The sequence below is a fragment of the Solanum lycopersicum genome, chromosome 9, assembly GCF_036512215.1.
Source record: "Solanum lycopersicum chromosome 9, SLM_r2.1".
NCBI lineage: Eukaryota > Viridiplantae > Streptophyta > Magnoliopsida > Solanales > Solanaceae > Solanum > Solanum lycopersicum.
In genome coordinates, this window is record NC_090808.1 from 64039233 (window position 1) to 64056089 (window position 16857).

A 16857-nucleotide genomic window follows, 5' to 3' on the forward strand; every position below is an offset into this window, starting at 1 on the left:
CAGTGATTCACTTATTCTTTGATACCATTAGAGTAAAATTTTAGAAAAAGAGACAGTGTTTCAGTGAAAACTCTACTCAGTTACTCTTTAATATCATTCTGATGACATCAAAGAAGAAACTGCTCAATTACTGATTAATATCATCGAAGTGTATTCAAATCGTATCAAGAATTAAAAAAAAATTTAGTGATTGAACAAGAGGAAAGTAAGGTAAATAATTTGGATTATGTGTTCCATCAAAGTAAATAAATTGAGTAAAGTCTTAACTTAGGACAATTTGTGTAATTTTCCTTATTTAAAAATTAACAAAAAAAATATTATTAAATAATTTCTTTCTATTTATGGTCATGAATACTAATCACTTTAATTAAGAATATTTATTCACTTTATTTTTGTGTTTTAAACATTAATTGAAAACCTGTAAAATTTTCATCGACTTCTCCGCACACGATTATTACGTGCCCCGTCCGCTATAAAAGAGGGCTTGCCAACTGCCTGCCTTTTCGAAGCTCTCCTGTACAAACTCCATTACTTAGTTTTTCTCCATCTCTACCATGGCTGACGCAGCTGCAACGCCGCCTACTGATCCAGCAAGCACGGCGCCACCTGCTACGACTGATCCAGCAAGCACGACGCCGCCTGCTAGTACTGATCCAGCAAACACGACGCCGCCTACTAGTACTGATCCAGCTGATCCAGTAAGTATACAATGTCTTCTACGTTTATCATGATATTACAGTTAAATCAATTTTAATTTTCAAACACACACCGTTGTAGCGTGGTTGTAACTTCATATTCTGTTATTCAGGCTTCACATATTAGATCTAAGTTGTTCAATTACTCAATTTAATTGCCAGAATGAATTGTTATCTTCTTATTTTGAGGTGTTAAATTAGGAATGAGTTGTTGTGCAATGCCTTCATGGTTGCCAATTTCATCTTCGCAATACATATGGTCACTCGACTGATAAAAAATATATCGAGAAAGAGTAGTTAGATTTGATTAAATGCATTGACAGGTAGAATACTAGTATAATTTGTTGAATTTAATTCGAGATGTGTTTTCTCAACATAGGTGAGATTCAGAATTTTTGAGTTTTAAATCTGTACCTGATTTGTGTTTATAATTGAAGGTAGCAGAAGATGAGAGGAAACTTAAATATCTGGATTTCGTTCAAGTTGCAGCGATCTATGTGATTGTTTGCTTCTCAACTTTGTATGAATACGGCAAAGAAAACTCCGGTCCGTTGAAACCTGGTGTACAGGCCGTAGAAGCCACTGTTAAAACTGTTATCGGACCGGTTTATGAGAAGTTCCATAACGTTCCTTTCAATCTCCTCAAGTTCATCGACCTAAAGGTTCACCTTCTTTCTCCAAAATGAATTTTACCCATACTGTCTACACCATACTTATTTTGCAGCTGAAAGTTTGCTGGAATTGAGAAGGTATTTGTATGGCATTCAGAAATTGTCTTCTCCAACTAATCGAAATCCTAGATCTAGCTCAATCTGGAAGAATGTGCATGGACATGCACATGATAATTCACTAACATAGAAACGAATGTTGTAAACTTTGAACTCGAATTTCAGTGGCAAGGATTTGAAAGTTTGAATCTATGCAGGTTGCAGACTTGATGACAGAAGTTGAAAGCCATGTGCCTTCTCTACTAAAGCAGACATCATCTAAAGCTCTGTTAATAGCTCAGAAGGCTCCAGAATTAGCTCGAGATCTCGCCGGCGAGGTACAGCACGATGGCTTAGTGGACACAGCGAGCAACGTAGCTAAAACACTCTACACAAAGTACGAACCCACAGTCAAGGAGCTATACACAAAATACGAGCCAGTGATCGAGAAAAATGCGGTTTTGGCATGGAGATCTCTGAATAAGCTTCCTTTGTTCCCTCAAGTGGCTCAGATTTTAGTGCCGACGGCTGCTTATTGGAGTGAGAAATACAATCAAGCGGTGACATATGCGTCGGAGAACGGCTATACGGCGGCGCATTATTTACCGATTATTCCCGTAGAGAGGATCGCGAAGGTGTTTGAAGGCGGCGCCACCGCTGAAAACGAGCAGTCCGTTCCCTTGACCGACGGCACTGTTGCTCCGGCGCAATGACCATTTTACATTACTGTACTGGGGGGGGGGGGGGGGGGGGGGGGCTTAATGGGCCGTCAGGTTAATAACTTGGTTTATGTTTGTCGGTAGTAATTGTTCATCTTTATATCGTGAGCCACTTCTTAAGTTCCTTAATATATTGTATTTAGTAATTATCCTAAATCACCAAATTTAAATTCTTGAACATATCATATTGTATCAACTTTTAATCAAGCAGGTGAAACAAAATACAAGAATAAAGAGGTTTTAGGGAGTATCGATGGTAAAGAACATCAAAAGAAATGATTTGATTTTGTAACCTTTCACAAAGTTGAATAAGACGTGCGTTTATTAGATTTCGATCAGTCTAGGAAAATATTTGTACATTGTCCCGAGATCATTTCCATCATATTTTTAAGCCTCACGTGTTTAAATCGAAGAAATTTTCACATATAGCCACTTAAATATAATTAATTACTCTCCATAGATATAGTTTGATAATTATAATTTGTAGCTACATGTTATATGAAGAAAAGAGATGAGCGAGACTAGGAGAGTGACGAGAGAGGCGAGAGAGGGGAGAAAAGAGTGGGAGAAAGGTGAATTATATATGTATATTGGTTAGATATTTGTATATTATACCTATGTATTTGTATATATGGCAAGAGAGATTGGGAGAGAGAGGAGAGAGGAGATTGGGAAAGGGAGGAGAGAGGCGAGCGAGACTAGGAAGAGAGGTGACTGTATACATATGTAGGTTAAATAATTGTATATTATACATATGTATTTGTATATTCTGGCGAATTATACATATACAAACGTGACTAATTATACAAATTCGAAGTCGGCCCATGTAATTAATATACAATGTTTGTCGCGAAAGATAATAATAGCAAACTACAACTATGATATGTAATCAAATAGTATAAATTTATTTTATTACGTAATTTTCTCTAACCACCACCCTATTTTATTTTTATCTGACACGAAAAAGTAGCAACAATATACATTTTTTTAAATGACTCAAGATCCATCATGATCGTTAGTTGTTTCTCCATATTTGCGTACAATATGCAAATAGCTAATGATATCTACTCGTACTAAAAAATGATGAATTGCTTCTATGCATATCTAGAAAATTAAAATATGAATGATTAATTGGTAAAAATGGTGAAGTAACATTTTAAAATAAAATGATAAGGTATAATTTTTACATTGATAATATCTATCACTTCTACTTGAAACATTTTTGCAATAGTTCGTACATAATTCTAAATGCTTTCTAAAGTTCATGCTTTACAAAAGAGTGAAATGACAGATTCAACCCAACCCCCCCCCCCCCCCCCCCCCCCCCTCTTTACTTCCTTGTCCTCTATGTAACACAGCATAAACACCTTTTGAGATAAGATTGGCACCAAAAATGAAAATCAACAAACAACTCAAACAAACATTTACTCAACAACATATTCAATGTAATCTCAAATAGGATATGAGAATAGTTACGTACGCAGACCTTATCTCTATCTTGTGAGAGTAGAGAGTTGTTTCTCGACTCGGGTAAAACAATCATTTTCTCCAAAAAGAGATCAAAAAATGACTTCACAAACTCGATAAGAAAAATTTTCAAGCAAATACTTCTACTACTATGAGATAGTACATCTATTATGTCCTTGCCCAAGCATAAGCCATTAGTGACCTTAACCAAATTCTACTCCAATATTGAACCTTGTAATATCACCACTCAAGAAGTATCAGTCGGTTCAATTAATATCATGTTATAAAACAATAAATATCAACAATCAAGGAAACTCTGCCTTGTGGACCCTTGTTTGTAAGATGTATGTTGTTGAATAGAAGTACATTAAATGAGAAAAAGAATCACAGTTGTTCAATACATTGTAGGAAGCATATAAAGCAACACAAACCCCTTCATTTCATCTGGCAAAAAAGTACATTCAATCACTCAAAATTGACTTATAACTCATAACAGTAGGAATCCTAAATAGATGGGAAATTAACAGAAGCATTATTCAATGAACTGACAAAGACAATATGTCATCATGTAAGGTCTAATGAACCAAAAATGCAATGCTGATATGGAAATGAAATTTAGTAGATTGAGTACTTCTCGCCAGCATCCGGCCAAAGCTTCCTGTAGATGCCAATTGCAGTTGGAATAATAGCAGTAAGTGCAAGAGAGAGATGGTCTGAACTGCTTGTCCTCACGGTTACTTGCCCACTGAGCTTGTTATTGATTCCTGCTCGAACAGCTACCTTCGAATTGCGTCCCACAGCGAATTGCGCCATACTGTTGAAACCTAGAGCCAAATCACCTCTCCACTTTATGACGGACATAGACAATGTAGATTGCACCTGACCGATTGGGAAATCTGCCTCCCTCCTCTGCAGTTCAAAGTTAGCCCCATAAGCTGTGTCACTCTGAGATCGAACAGTGCCAGCACTGCCAACTAGGACGTATTGCTTGCCTAAGATGATTTGATCTTCAACTTTAAGTCCAGTGACCATATTTTCACCTAGAAATGTAACAGAAATTCCGCAAGCAGTCTTGTTCTTCTTCAAGCTTTTGAATTTGGTTTCTCCTCGGACAATATAGGCAAGTTGCTTCCCTATGCTTTGAATATCAAAGCCAGCCATGGTTGATCCATTTTCTCCGTGCTTAGCAGCAATCGAAGAGTCCAAATTGATACTGAAATCCTTCTTATCTTTGGTGATTTGCACAGTAACTGCAGCAGGGAAACGACTGGCAATGGCTAAACTTTGTTCCACGTTAACACCATCATAGCCACAATCATGATCCCAACCATGCGTGTCCAGAACAGGCCTTGCAAGGAACTGTGATGTGGGCTCCAAGAAGCGGTACCTATAGGCGGGATTATCACTATCAAAAGAAGGTGGAAGGGCCATGTCAGGAAGGGGAACTGCTACGGGAGCTGCTGCACCTGCATCAGCTTCTTCCTCTGCATAACCATTGTCAATTGCAGCCTCTTTTCCCTTACTTTTCATCTCTTTCATTCTTTTTAAATCTTCTCTCAACTGTTTCTTCTGAAGGAGCTTGACCCTGTAGTCATACTCCTCAAAGTACGCCTTCCTCTGTTCTTTGCTGAGCTTAGCAAGCTGAGCCTTCCGAAGAGGCTTGAAGGGAGGAAGCTGGTCATACTCATCTTCTTCTTCTTGGTCAGAGTCTGACAAATCATCTAAGTCAATGTCTGAATCACCGTTGTCACCACCCTGCTCAGCAGAAAGCTTTGGATGCGCACGTGACTGCAACATTGAAGAAAGCATGTAGGGAAGAGGTGGTGAGCGTGTGCGGAAACCAAAGAGCTTACGGTGATCAAATGGATCTTCAGGCTTTGAAAGTGCACTTGCTTCAGATAAGATCTTCATTGAGTAGCTTAATAGTAGTAATTGAGGCCTCCAGCTCTGGCCATTAGGTAGTATCTTATGTCCATCCCTATTCCTCCTGCAAGATGGATGATTTTCTACCAGAGAGACGGGATTCATCAGACTTGGACTCATCATTCGTAAATCGCCTACTGCTTGCCCGATGGACTGCTGAACAACATGAGATCTTTGAGTAACAAACACCTCATAACTTAAAGGGGATCCAGAAGGTCCATCTGGAGGTGCAGAAGCTCCATGTGTGAGGGTGACTATGGCGCTTCGCCATATTGAAGGGCCAAGACAACTTGTGATAGTCTTCAGCATAGGAAGATCATTGAGATCTCTAGTTTGGGCATCCAACCGATCGACATAGAGGTAAATATCAGGGGGATTCTTCTTAGTCAACTTCTTTACTGAAGACAAGACATTGCGATTGAAACCCTGTTCCATCGCAGAGGACTTGAGGCCAGGTGTATCAAACACCCGAATCTTAACACCATCTACAACACCACTGATCTCTTTCACACTGGTGGTAGCAGGTCCAAAGGCATCAATTGATGTTTTTTCCTCTCCAAAGATAGAGTTTATGGTAGCGCTCTTACCCACCCCAGATTTGCCAATAACCAGGATATTCACAGAGAAGTCCAAATCATCTTTCCCCTCTGCTTCAAGCTGGAAAGCTTTCATCTTGGCAGCCTCAACGCTAAAAAGTGGACTGTTTTGCCTTCGTGCAATAAGTGTCATCCGGTACAAAACTTGTGCAGCTATGGGCTCATCAGAAGATAGACCCAACCTGTGAATAAGCCTCAAAAACTTGACCCTGATCTGCTGTAGTTTGTCCAGTTTCTTCTTCTCTTCTTCACTCAAGTTGTTCTCAGATTCTCCACTGTTCTGGAGATTGGAATGAGTAAAAAGATTGGGTTGGCTTGGTCGGGGAGCTGGCCTCAGTGACCGGAGTGATGACCCAAGACCAGCAGGACGTTCAACAGAGAACAGTCTTGATCCATCTTGAGACGTGACTGTTATGTTGCCACCATCAGAATCACCACCTGTTGCTGCTTTTAAAAGAGCAGCTAAGGCAGCTGAATCAAACAACTCCTTCACATCTCCTTCTTCATCAGTATCAGCCTCCTCATCTGAGTCGGTGACAATCTGACCATCAATATCCTGAGAAACCTCAGCACCAGCATAGGAGCCACCACCAGATTCCCTTTCCAGCTCCTCCATAAACTGTTTGGCAGCTTCAGAGCTTCCAAAAATCATACCATCTGTCTCTCCATCTGAAACTGAGCCTTCAAGGTTAGCTTCTTCATCTATATGATCTTTAGCTTCTCCTTCTTGCTCTGAGCCAGTGATTGACCTTGATATAGCAGATGTTTGACCAGAGACTTCAACTTCCACTACATCTCGCTCGACGCTTTCTCCGGAATGGTCACCATTGGCATATATAGTTCCAGACACTGCCTGCTCAGGTTCCACTTCAACATCCTTGGTGTCCAGACTTTTATTAACAGTTTCAGGATCAGCTTCTTTAATTTCCTCAGTAACAGCTACCACATCACCAGTCTGAACAACTCCAGAATCAAGTTTTCCAGCACCAACAATGTTATCCACAGGCTTTGATTCTGCAGTTGCAACAGTATCATCCACCACAGGCTTAGGGTTCTGTGCATCTACTTCATCAACTGTCATTTTAGCCACTTCTTCAATAAGTTGTCTGGTCTCACCAACATCATTTACTGATGTCACATTTTCATCATTGGTACCTTCAATATGTTCTTCCACTTCCTTGCTCTCGTCCACATCTCCAACAACAGCAACCCCTGGCCCTGAGACATTGACTTCAATAGCATCCACAACTGCATCTCCTTCGGAAGTAAATTTCTTACTACCTGTTTCAGCCAACAAAGATTCCGACGGTTGTTCAACAACCACCTTATTGAGTTTTTCGGCATCATCACTATGTATAGCTCTCTCTTCAATGACCGAGGTAGGTTCTTCGGCCTCCTTCAAATTGGATGAAGCAATAGCAACCTCTTCAAAGACCGAGGTAGGTTCCTCAGACTCCTTCAAATTGGATGAAGCAATAGCACTCTCTTTGATGACCGAGGTAGGTTCCTCAGCCTCCTTTAAATTAGATGAAGCAACACTAGTTAAAGCTTCATTCTTTTCATCCTCCACAATCTCCTTCACCTCCTCCTGAATGGACCTATCCTCACCCCCTTGCAATTCTATCTTTTCATCCTCCACAGTCTCCTTCACCTCCTCCTCGATAGACCTATCCCCGCCCTCTTTCGGTTCCATCTTTTCATCCTCCACAGTTTCCTTCACCTCCTCCTGAGTGGACCTATCCTCACCCTCTTTCAATCCTGCACCAACCGCAACCTCACCACCATTATCTTTCACCTGCTCAATTGAATTCAACTTATCAACCGAGTCAAACTCTTCAGTATTACCCTCCGAACCCTCGATTCCCGTCCCCAGTGATTTGGTAGCATCAGAGTCAGTAGAATCAGGTAAACTATTCCCAATAACAGGAACAGAACCACCAACATCTCCCCCTAAAGCCTCAACATTTTCAACACCCTCACTCATAGAAACCTCAGAAACAGGCTTCTCAATTTCCGCAGAACCCACAACGGAATCATCCAACTTCTCTTCCCCAATAGTTTTTTCTAGGGTTCCCTCATCTGGGTCAGCAGGAATTGGCAATTCTTGCTGACCACCCACAATAGTTACATCACTAGCGCTTTTACCCTCACTATTGCTATTACTATTAATATCGGAATCATTGATTTCTACATTAATTTTGGAGACATTTTCAGTTTCAGTATGATTAGAAGAAGAATTGTTGATGGGAGAAGAACCTGGAGAAGAAGAAACAGCAGGAGGCGAAAACGTCGCTTCTTCAGAATCCATGGCGCCCAACAAACAACAACAACTCCGCTACTCAACTGTGAAGAATTGAAAAAAGTGTAAAGATAACAAAGTTCTCTGTGGAGAGAACAAAGAGGGGTTTGGTTCTTGTGAGATAAGAGTAGACGATAAGGTTTATACTACTAGCTGCATTTTGGTATTGGCACACTATGGGCTTTGGGGTTTTTGAGATTTTTCGGGTATTTCGGTTCGTGAATTAAATTATTCGAAATTTTTATTTGATACACGTTAATTAAATTTAAATTATGCATTATAAACTATATTTGAGAATGACGTTTTCAATAAAAATTTCTTCATATTCAATATAATATAAGATATATTGAGATTATAAAATTTGAGGTATAAAATTATCAAATTTATCATTAGTAAAATGATTAATTATATTTTTAATTAAATAAAGTATATGATTTCAATTAATTTTGATTACTTGTAGAAAATGTGGAAGAAAAAGAATTAACTAAAAATACTAGAAATGTCTGTTAAATTTCACAGATTATTTATTACAAAAGAAATTATATTAAACACCAAAAAAGATACTTTTTTACTTCATATTGTAAATTAATGAATAAAAAATATAGTTCAAAATAAGTGAATTTTTTGAAATTTTAGAATATTATTAACACTTTTTGCTAATATTTATTCTTAATTTAATGAGATTGTTAATTATGTTTCTTTTTCTAATAGAATAATTCGAAAATAATCAAAAAGATAATAGTAAAAAATAACTTTTTATTTATGTTCTTAAATATTTTTTCGATAAATGTATCAAGTCCATATCATTCACTTTTAATATGAACTAGAAAGAGTATATATAATGGCCTATTATTTTTAAATATTTTCTGAATGTTTTTAATTATAGAAATCATGATCTATAGTAATTTTATTTACTTAGTGAGTGTGTTATAAAAAAAAAGATTGAACTATTAAGGAATGAACATAGAATTTTCTCATTGGTTAGAAATTTTGACAAAACACCACAAAAGGGTACACTTCTAAGTGTTATATAAGTTTTGAAGAAGTGAGATGAATTTCAAATATAAAAAGTGAATTTAAATCAAATAATAACTTCAAAAAAATTATTCTTCATTTTGAACATATGTGTCTTAATATTAAAAAACGCATGCATATACTTTCTCCGTCCAATTTTAATTATTATGATTTCTTTTTTAAATCAAATATTAAAAACTTTAACTTACATGTTACGATATATTCTTTCATAATATTAATTTGTAAAAAGTTGTAACTTATAATATCTTTTAATATATTTTTGAATATTTAATTCTTTTTTTTAAAAAAAATATCAAATCAATATGATCTAATTTAACTTCAGAATTAGTCAAAATCCATTTTCGTAAAATATAGTATGACAACTAAAATAAAATAAAGAAAGTAGAGGTTGGGCCTTAGAAAACATTAATAACAAACCAAAAAAAACATTAATGACAAACCAAATTTCCAATGTATATGTCGAAAGTCTACTTGTAGAAGAAAAAATGCCTAACTTCAAAAATAAAATTTATAACTTTGTTTTGAAATGGAAAAAAAAAATGTGACTTGTGAATTAAATGCACATTAGGAGTTTGAATTTGACATGAACTAAAGCCTAATGAGGTAGTAGGACAAACTTAATGTTAGGTTATTAGCATTTTAATATTAATATTTAACCTATTAAATTGCTTTATTTTGAAGTTATAAGAATGGATGACTTCTACATCATCTATTAGCATTGGTTATCCATCAATGTATTTCATTCTTAATTCCTCCATTACTCCCTTTGTAACCTATGTAACATATGTAACTCCCTTTGTAACATATGTAACATATGTAACTCCCATTGTAACCTATGTAACTCCCATTGTAACCTATGTAACTCCTAAGGCCATTATCTTCACTATTTACTATCTCGTAGTATAAATAGTGGTAGTCTTCATTTGGTTTTAGAGACACACAATTCATAAGAGAAAACAAAGAGTGAAAGAGTTAGTCTAAAGAGAGTTCTTATTAGTTGAAGGGAGGTGTTCTTTTTTTGTGGAGCTTTGGACTCAACTTTTGTCCACAGTTGTTGAGTTATACTTTGTAAAGGCTGTTGTATCCTGGAGGGGACAAGTCAAAGAGGACTACTGCTGGACCGGTGAAAACATGGGCTTGAATCTCCTTAAAGAGAGCGAGATATCCGCGCCTCAGCCTGAAGAGATTACTTTCTTCATTTTATTTTCAATTGTAATCTTGCAATTTTATTATCTTGTAAGTTTTTTTTCACTAACACTTAATTTATTATTTTACACATATTGAAGTTTTGGATTTAGTTTAAGCATAAATTTTATTAGTAACTATTTAGTCAATATTTAAAAAGTGCATTTAGGAAAAATATAGTATTAAAAAAAACAATTTTGCATGCTAATTTATGAATCGTTTTTTTTTCTTATTAAAAACATGTTCAACGTCTTTAATTCTTTGAAATAAATAGTTTTTTTTTTTACTTTGAAAATCGAACAAAGTATAACAAGATAGAGTGGTTGTGATGGATTTAGGATGGGGCGAGAGTATTCACCTGCACCCTTTTGATAAAAAATTAACTATTTATATAAAGTATTTTTTTTCAAAATTTTAGTGAATATATAGGATTTAAATACCTAAGCATAAGACTGAAAGTTACCTTAGTAATTTAGGGACTTCATAATTCATTTTTAAATAGATATATCATATTTATTTTTCTAACCTACTTAATAAAAATTCTGAATCAGTATTTAAAAATACAATTTAATTTCACAATCTTACTGAATAATTTGAATTGCATATTTGTTTGGTTGTAACTGCAGGCTTTGGATGGAATGATGATAAATGATAATATTTTTGGTCTGACTAAGTTACTTTTTTAAAAAAAAAAAAATTTATAATATCTTGAGGGATTTTAATTCCCCACAAAACCCTTTTTTTTTTTTGAGTATATTCCATTTGCTTTTTAAAATTTTGTCAACATTGGGTTTTTACTGATTTTATGTGGACCTCAACTTCCTCATCTTTAATGTATGGCCTTCTCTTTTTTTTAGGCTTCCATGATATTCCAATTCCCTAAATTATCTATAAAACTATATATTATATATTTTAAATAATTTGATTTTAAATTTTAAAAAAAAATTTTAGCAATTGATCTTATGTTTAGTGAACTCTATAATTTTTGGATATGATGATATGAATATGTACTTATGTCCTCCTAAAAATTATTTTATTTGTCTCAATTTGTATGACATAATTAAATTTTCGAGAGTTGAATGATTTAGTTATATCTGTGAAATTAGACATGTAATATGTAAATTTATCAAAGTAAATTTTACATATTTGAAAACTACGTAATAAATACTATAAGACATTATAATTGATATTTGAAAGAGGGAAAATGGTCGGAAAAATACTTCAACATTGGCCAAAATAGTTGTTTCGATATCAAATTTTATGGAGAACCTTTTACCTCATGCACTTTTTAAAAGTATATTTTAAAGATATATATGTGCCCACGTGGACACATTACTTTTCAAAATGATGCAATATTTATGATGTTCACGTGGACACATATATATCTTTAAAATACATTTATTAAATAGTGCAAGGGGTAAAAGATCATGCATGAAGTTTGTATTGTAGCAACAATTGTGATCAAGCTTCGAATATATTTAAGACCTTTTTTCTTTTAAAAATATATAAAATTATTGAAATCTCAAAATTTGCAAAGTATCACATAACTTAGGACAAAAAAAAAATATTTGTCACGAAGGCATAAATTAAAAACCTAACACAAAATATGGGTAAAAGTGCAAGTGACCCTAACACTTGTTTGGATCATTGTTATCAATTGTATTGTATTGTATCGTTAATATACCTACAATGGTTGTTTTGATTGTTACTTAAAATATATTGTACTGTATTGTTAAATTTCGTTGTTACGTAACAATGGAAATCCCTATTTTATGAAACAACTAATTTGGTGTGTTCCCATTGTTACTAGTTTCTTAATCTTTACATAATATTTCAAAATACTATTTTACCCTTTACCTTAATTATTTAAACCTAGTCAAACCTCCTACCCGGAAATAATTAAGGATATTTATAAATTACATTACTGTATGATACAGTCAAACCAAACAATTAAAATGTTACTAAACAAAACAAACAATACAATCTAACCAAACATTGTATCTACCATACAATACAGTACAATACGATACAATACATTATGAAACAATAGATAACAATAATCCAAACAAAGTGTAAAATATTTTCTTGAACGGAAAGAAAAAATCTTCAACTTTTCCCCTTTTTGGGCTTTCTAAAGAAAACATCTTCACATTTTAATTGGGCTTTGCAATCATGTCTTTTGGTTTGGGCCTTGCATCGTGAGGCTTCTTTTCTTTTATAAAAGTGACTTTTGATATAAAATCGAAACATTTTGTGAGGTAGATTATTTTGACATTATTATTTAATTTATATTTTTTTTAATGTATATTGTATGCACATTTTAGACACTTTATTTGAAATTAGGTTTTGGTACGTCTATTGTCTAATACTGCATATGAGTGATGTTTATGCATTTATAACTGAAGTTTTAAAAAAAAATGGTTGATCTTCATAATTTCACATGAATTTTAGTCATATATAATCAAAGTATTTTTATCTATCAATTGTTGCTTGTACTGTTATCGCATGTATATAAACTTCATACATAAATAGTTGAAATTAGACAAGTCATTTTTCCAACTCTTTAATGAAATCAATACGCTCCGACCATAACATGCTGGATACAATAAGGTATCATCACCTAAGTCAAATTTTAAAAATATATCATAATCTACCTTAAATGTCAAACAAAAATATAACAAACTTTCATAAATACGTATTTTCTTTTTGAACAGATTCAAAACAATAATTTTCATTTTAAAATATCATTCATACACCATAGATGCTAAGTCTAGAAATAAGTTAATTTCATCCTGAGTTAATACTCCAATAAAAAAAATCATTTCTTCATCCTCAAACTTAAAATCTCACATTTATACGATCATATCATGGATAATACGTTAACAAATTTTTTAAAAAAAAATCATAAAATGAGATATAATTGAAAATCTTTCTACCTCACAAAAATCGATGTTTAGTGAATGATATGAAATCAATTTTTTTATATAGAGAGATCTTCACATTTGCGATAAAACTTTTGTAACTACGAGTCCATCAGAAGAACAATACTTCACACTACAAAAGCATAACTTTTTCGTACAATTTCAACAATTCATTTCGCTATGATTTTGAAATTACTATGCAAATTTAATTTTTTCAATCAAACACAATTTGGAGCTTACTTGCTTCAAGGTACCATTTGCTAAAACTAGGTCAAAACATCAAATTTTTAATCAAGCACTTAAAATTCATTTGAGACCTCCCAAAATATATATCAAATATGTAAATCAATCATGTTTTTATGAACATGCTGAAGTCATCAAATCTTCTTTTCGAGGTCATGTTATTCAGATATTGATCATGGTCGATTCTAGATTTTAAAAGAAATTCACTAAAAATCAACTTAATGATTTAAACCACTCTTTTGAGTGTCTTGTAAATCATCCTTCAAACCTAATAGAGCATCAAAACTCAAATTCAAATGCATTTAATCAAAATATATATTGGCTTTTGTCAAACTTCTCGTTTTCAAACTTTTTGAAATAAAATTTCTTCTCCAAAACACATCTAATCACTTCAAAAACTATGTTGCTCGTACGTGTAAGTAGTAACTAACATAATAAAACTACGACAAATATCAAAATTGAAGAAAAATATATATTCAATAGCATAAAACGGTCATACATATCGCAACAAAATCTAAAAGTTATAATTAAGATCAAAGAAATTTCAACTCTTTCATCGATCAACCATACCACTCCTCAACTAAAATAATTTTACAAATTATGATGATTACTTTAATAATTATAGTCTAAGAAAAAGTCTTACAAATGTTACAATTAACTTTATTTTCTATTTTTGTTATGAATATGAATAAACGATATCCAATCAATCTCTTTTCGATGATAATAAAAACAAAACAAAACACATATTATTGACCGATAATGAAAAGAGGAATTTCACATAATCATTCTAAATTGTTGGTCACATTAGAAAAAAAAAAATACATCACAAAATACAATTCTTCCTTAATCTTTCACACAGAGCAAGTTGTAATACTAATAGTTTAAAAATAGGTTTCAATATACAATGATTTTGACCATAATTAATATTATATATCATAATATAATGTATAATATTGTATGCATGTTCATGCTAAACAAGAGGAATGGAAGTACAAAGAATAAAATAAAGTAGTTAATACTAAAAAATAAATAGGTTTGAGAATCTTTTAATTTACAAAATTCAATAAAGTAGTTAATACTAAAAAATAAATAGGTTTGAGAATCTTTTAATTTACAAAATTCAAAAAATAATTTTAATTTATATAAATTTATTGTTGGTTGTTTCTTCCTTAACCATTCATTGTTCCCAAGGAATAGCAAAAATAGAATAAAATAATGGTAAAAGTGTGTGGTTAAAGAAAGGCAAAAAAAAAATTAAAATTATAAAATAATAACAGAAGTGTATATAGTGCCCAATAGTTGTGTTTTCCATCTTTAACAACAAACAAACTAATAAAATATTCCAAAAGAGGATAAGACAATAAAAATTGGATACAATATAATATTTTAGCAAATAGAATTTTTTTTAACTAAAATAATAATTCTATATTAAAATTTAGGATAAAAAATTAAATTTTTATTTAATATATAATAAAATAAGTGTATCACAAATTTGTGTAAAAGATAAGAATAATATAATCATAGATTGAAGTTGAAAGTTAAATTGTTCGTGTTAATTACTAACTTCATTTCAAACAATTTGATAAAAGAGAATGAGAGATATATAAGATTATTGATAACAAAAAAAAAGAGGTGGATATGAGATAATTAAAACTTAAATTTAACTAAGGTTAAATTATAAATTTAATTAAATTAATAAAGTTAAAAATATAATTTCAAAATTGAATAGCAAAGACATTCATTACTAAGAATGTCAAGAGTTAAATTGCCCAACTTTTTAATAAATGAAAACTTTTATGCAGAATTTTAGAGATATGTACCAATGATTCTTTCTAAAGAAATAGATTAAGATTTCAATTGAAAATTATATGATCGATTGAGTTCAATTGATTCGTTGAAGAAGCAATGTTATTAAAGAATTCAATTCTCAATAAAATGTTAGGTTCAATGTATTATGACATTATTTGTGTGACTCGTTAAAACGTAAGTTTATAAATTTTCAATATCAGTATGAGCATAAATTTTTTGTGCTCAAGCATAATTATTTTTTATTAGCTCTCTAATTATCTCTTTACAAATTTATCCTCGTAACTAACAAACAAAACCTTCTAATAACAAATCATTAATAATATATTTGATAAAAATTGCAAAATTTCAAAAGCTACAAATGTTTAGGATGCAAAATGCTAAGTATTTATTAAATTTTGATGACTAAAAAAATGTCTTAAATATACTAACAACCTAAACCTACATCCTTCAATTATCCATATGAACAAAAATTATTTTAAATTTGTTTAAAATGTGATAATTTACGTTATATCGTTTAAACATATTAATGAACTAACAATTCCCATCAGTTCTCCATCGAAGTCTCCAAATTTTACATTATTAATCACATTTTTTGCACTTAAACACACAAAGGAATTAGTACTAGTGATACTCGAGAAGATATTAAAAGTGATTTATATACAATTATCAAATAAACATGAATCAGAAGATGAAAGTTAAGTTAGGTGCATAAGAATCATATGTGACAAGAGATTATAAATCACATTCAAATTAGAACTCTAACAATTTATTTAATAATAAATTTACGTTCATCGTTTGACTGATATTTTAAATCATATGATTGGATGTATCAAATACCACTTCCTTTATTAGACTAAGAAGAAGAAGAATTAAAAAGAAGTCTAGGAAACAATAAGAGAAAATAATAAATTACATTATCATTGAAAGCAATCTCCGCAAAAAGAAAAAGAACTAACTCTATCATCTCAAATGTCATGTTCAAATCGTATATCAAAAGATGCTTTGATTTCATGCACTTCAATATTATCCTTTTTAACTTTCAATCTTTTTCTATTTCATATTGATACCATTATACGTATTTGTGAAATTTAGGGTCTTTAGAAGAAAAAAAACAATTGAATGATAACATTGAGAGATTATAATCATTTAATTATTTGTGCATGTCAATCATAGTAGTTCAATTGATTGAATACATAAAATTTTACCTTGTTAGTAAGTGTTCGATTTTCAAATTTTATTATTGCACATCTGGCCTATG

At 32.4% G+C, this 16857-nt stretch overlaps 2 protein-coding genes across 2 annotated transcripts; one reads left to right on the forward strand and one right to left on the reverse strand.

Moving 5' to 3' along the window:
* The first annotated feature begins 369 nt into the window (after nucleotides 1-369).
* Nucleotides 370-2301, forward strand: LOC101250630 (stress-related protein). The gene is made up of 3 exons (XM_004247384.5): nucleotides 370-698; nucleotides 1133-1357; nucleotides 1621-2301. Exons 1-3 carry the CDS (start codon nucleotides 555-557, stop codon nucleotides 2113-2115), a joined length of 864 nt encoding a protein of 287 aa, XP_004247432.1. The 5' UTR covers nucleotides 370-554; the 3' UTR covers nucleotides 2116-2301.
* Nucleotides 2302-4004: 1703 nt separating this feature from the next.
* LOC101258595 (translocase of chloroplast 159, chloroplastic) lies at nucleotides 4005-8618 on the reverse strand. Its single transcript, XM_010328278.4, has one exon. It carries the CDS (start codon nucleotides 8413-8415, stop codon nucleotides 4204-4206), a length of 4212 nt encoding a protein of 1403 aa, XP_010326580.2. The 5' UTR covers nucleotides 8416-8618; the 3' UTR covers nucleotides 4005-4203.
* Between the last annotated feature and the right edge of the window lie 8239 nt (nucleotides 8619-16857).

Excerpts from the sequence above, each read along its gene's own strand:
- LOC101258595 (XM_010328278.4), bottom strand. The coding sequence starts at position 8,415 with ATGGATTCTGAAGAAGCGACGTTTTCGCCTCCTGCTGTTTCTTCTTCT.
- LOC101250630 (XM_004247384.5), top strand. The coding sequence starts at position 555 with ATGGCTGACGCAGCTGCAACGCCGCCTACTGATCCAGCAAGCACGGCG. Across the intron at positions 699-1,132 it reads GTACTGATCCAGCTGATCCA|GTAGCAGAAGATGAGAGGAA; the intron begins GTAAGTATACAA and ends TTATAATTGAAG. Across the intron at positions 1,358-1,620 it reads TCAAGTTCATCGACCTAAAG|GTTGCAGACTTGATGACAGA; the intron begins GTTCACCTTCTT and ends GAATCTATGCAG.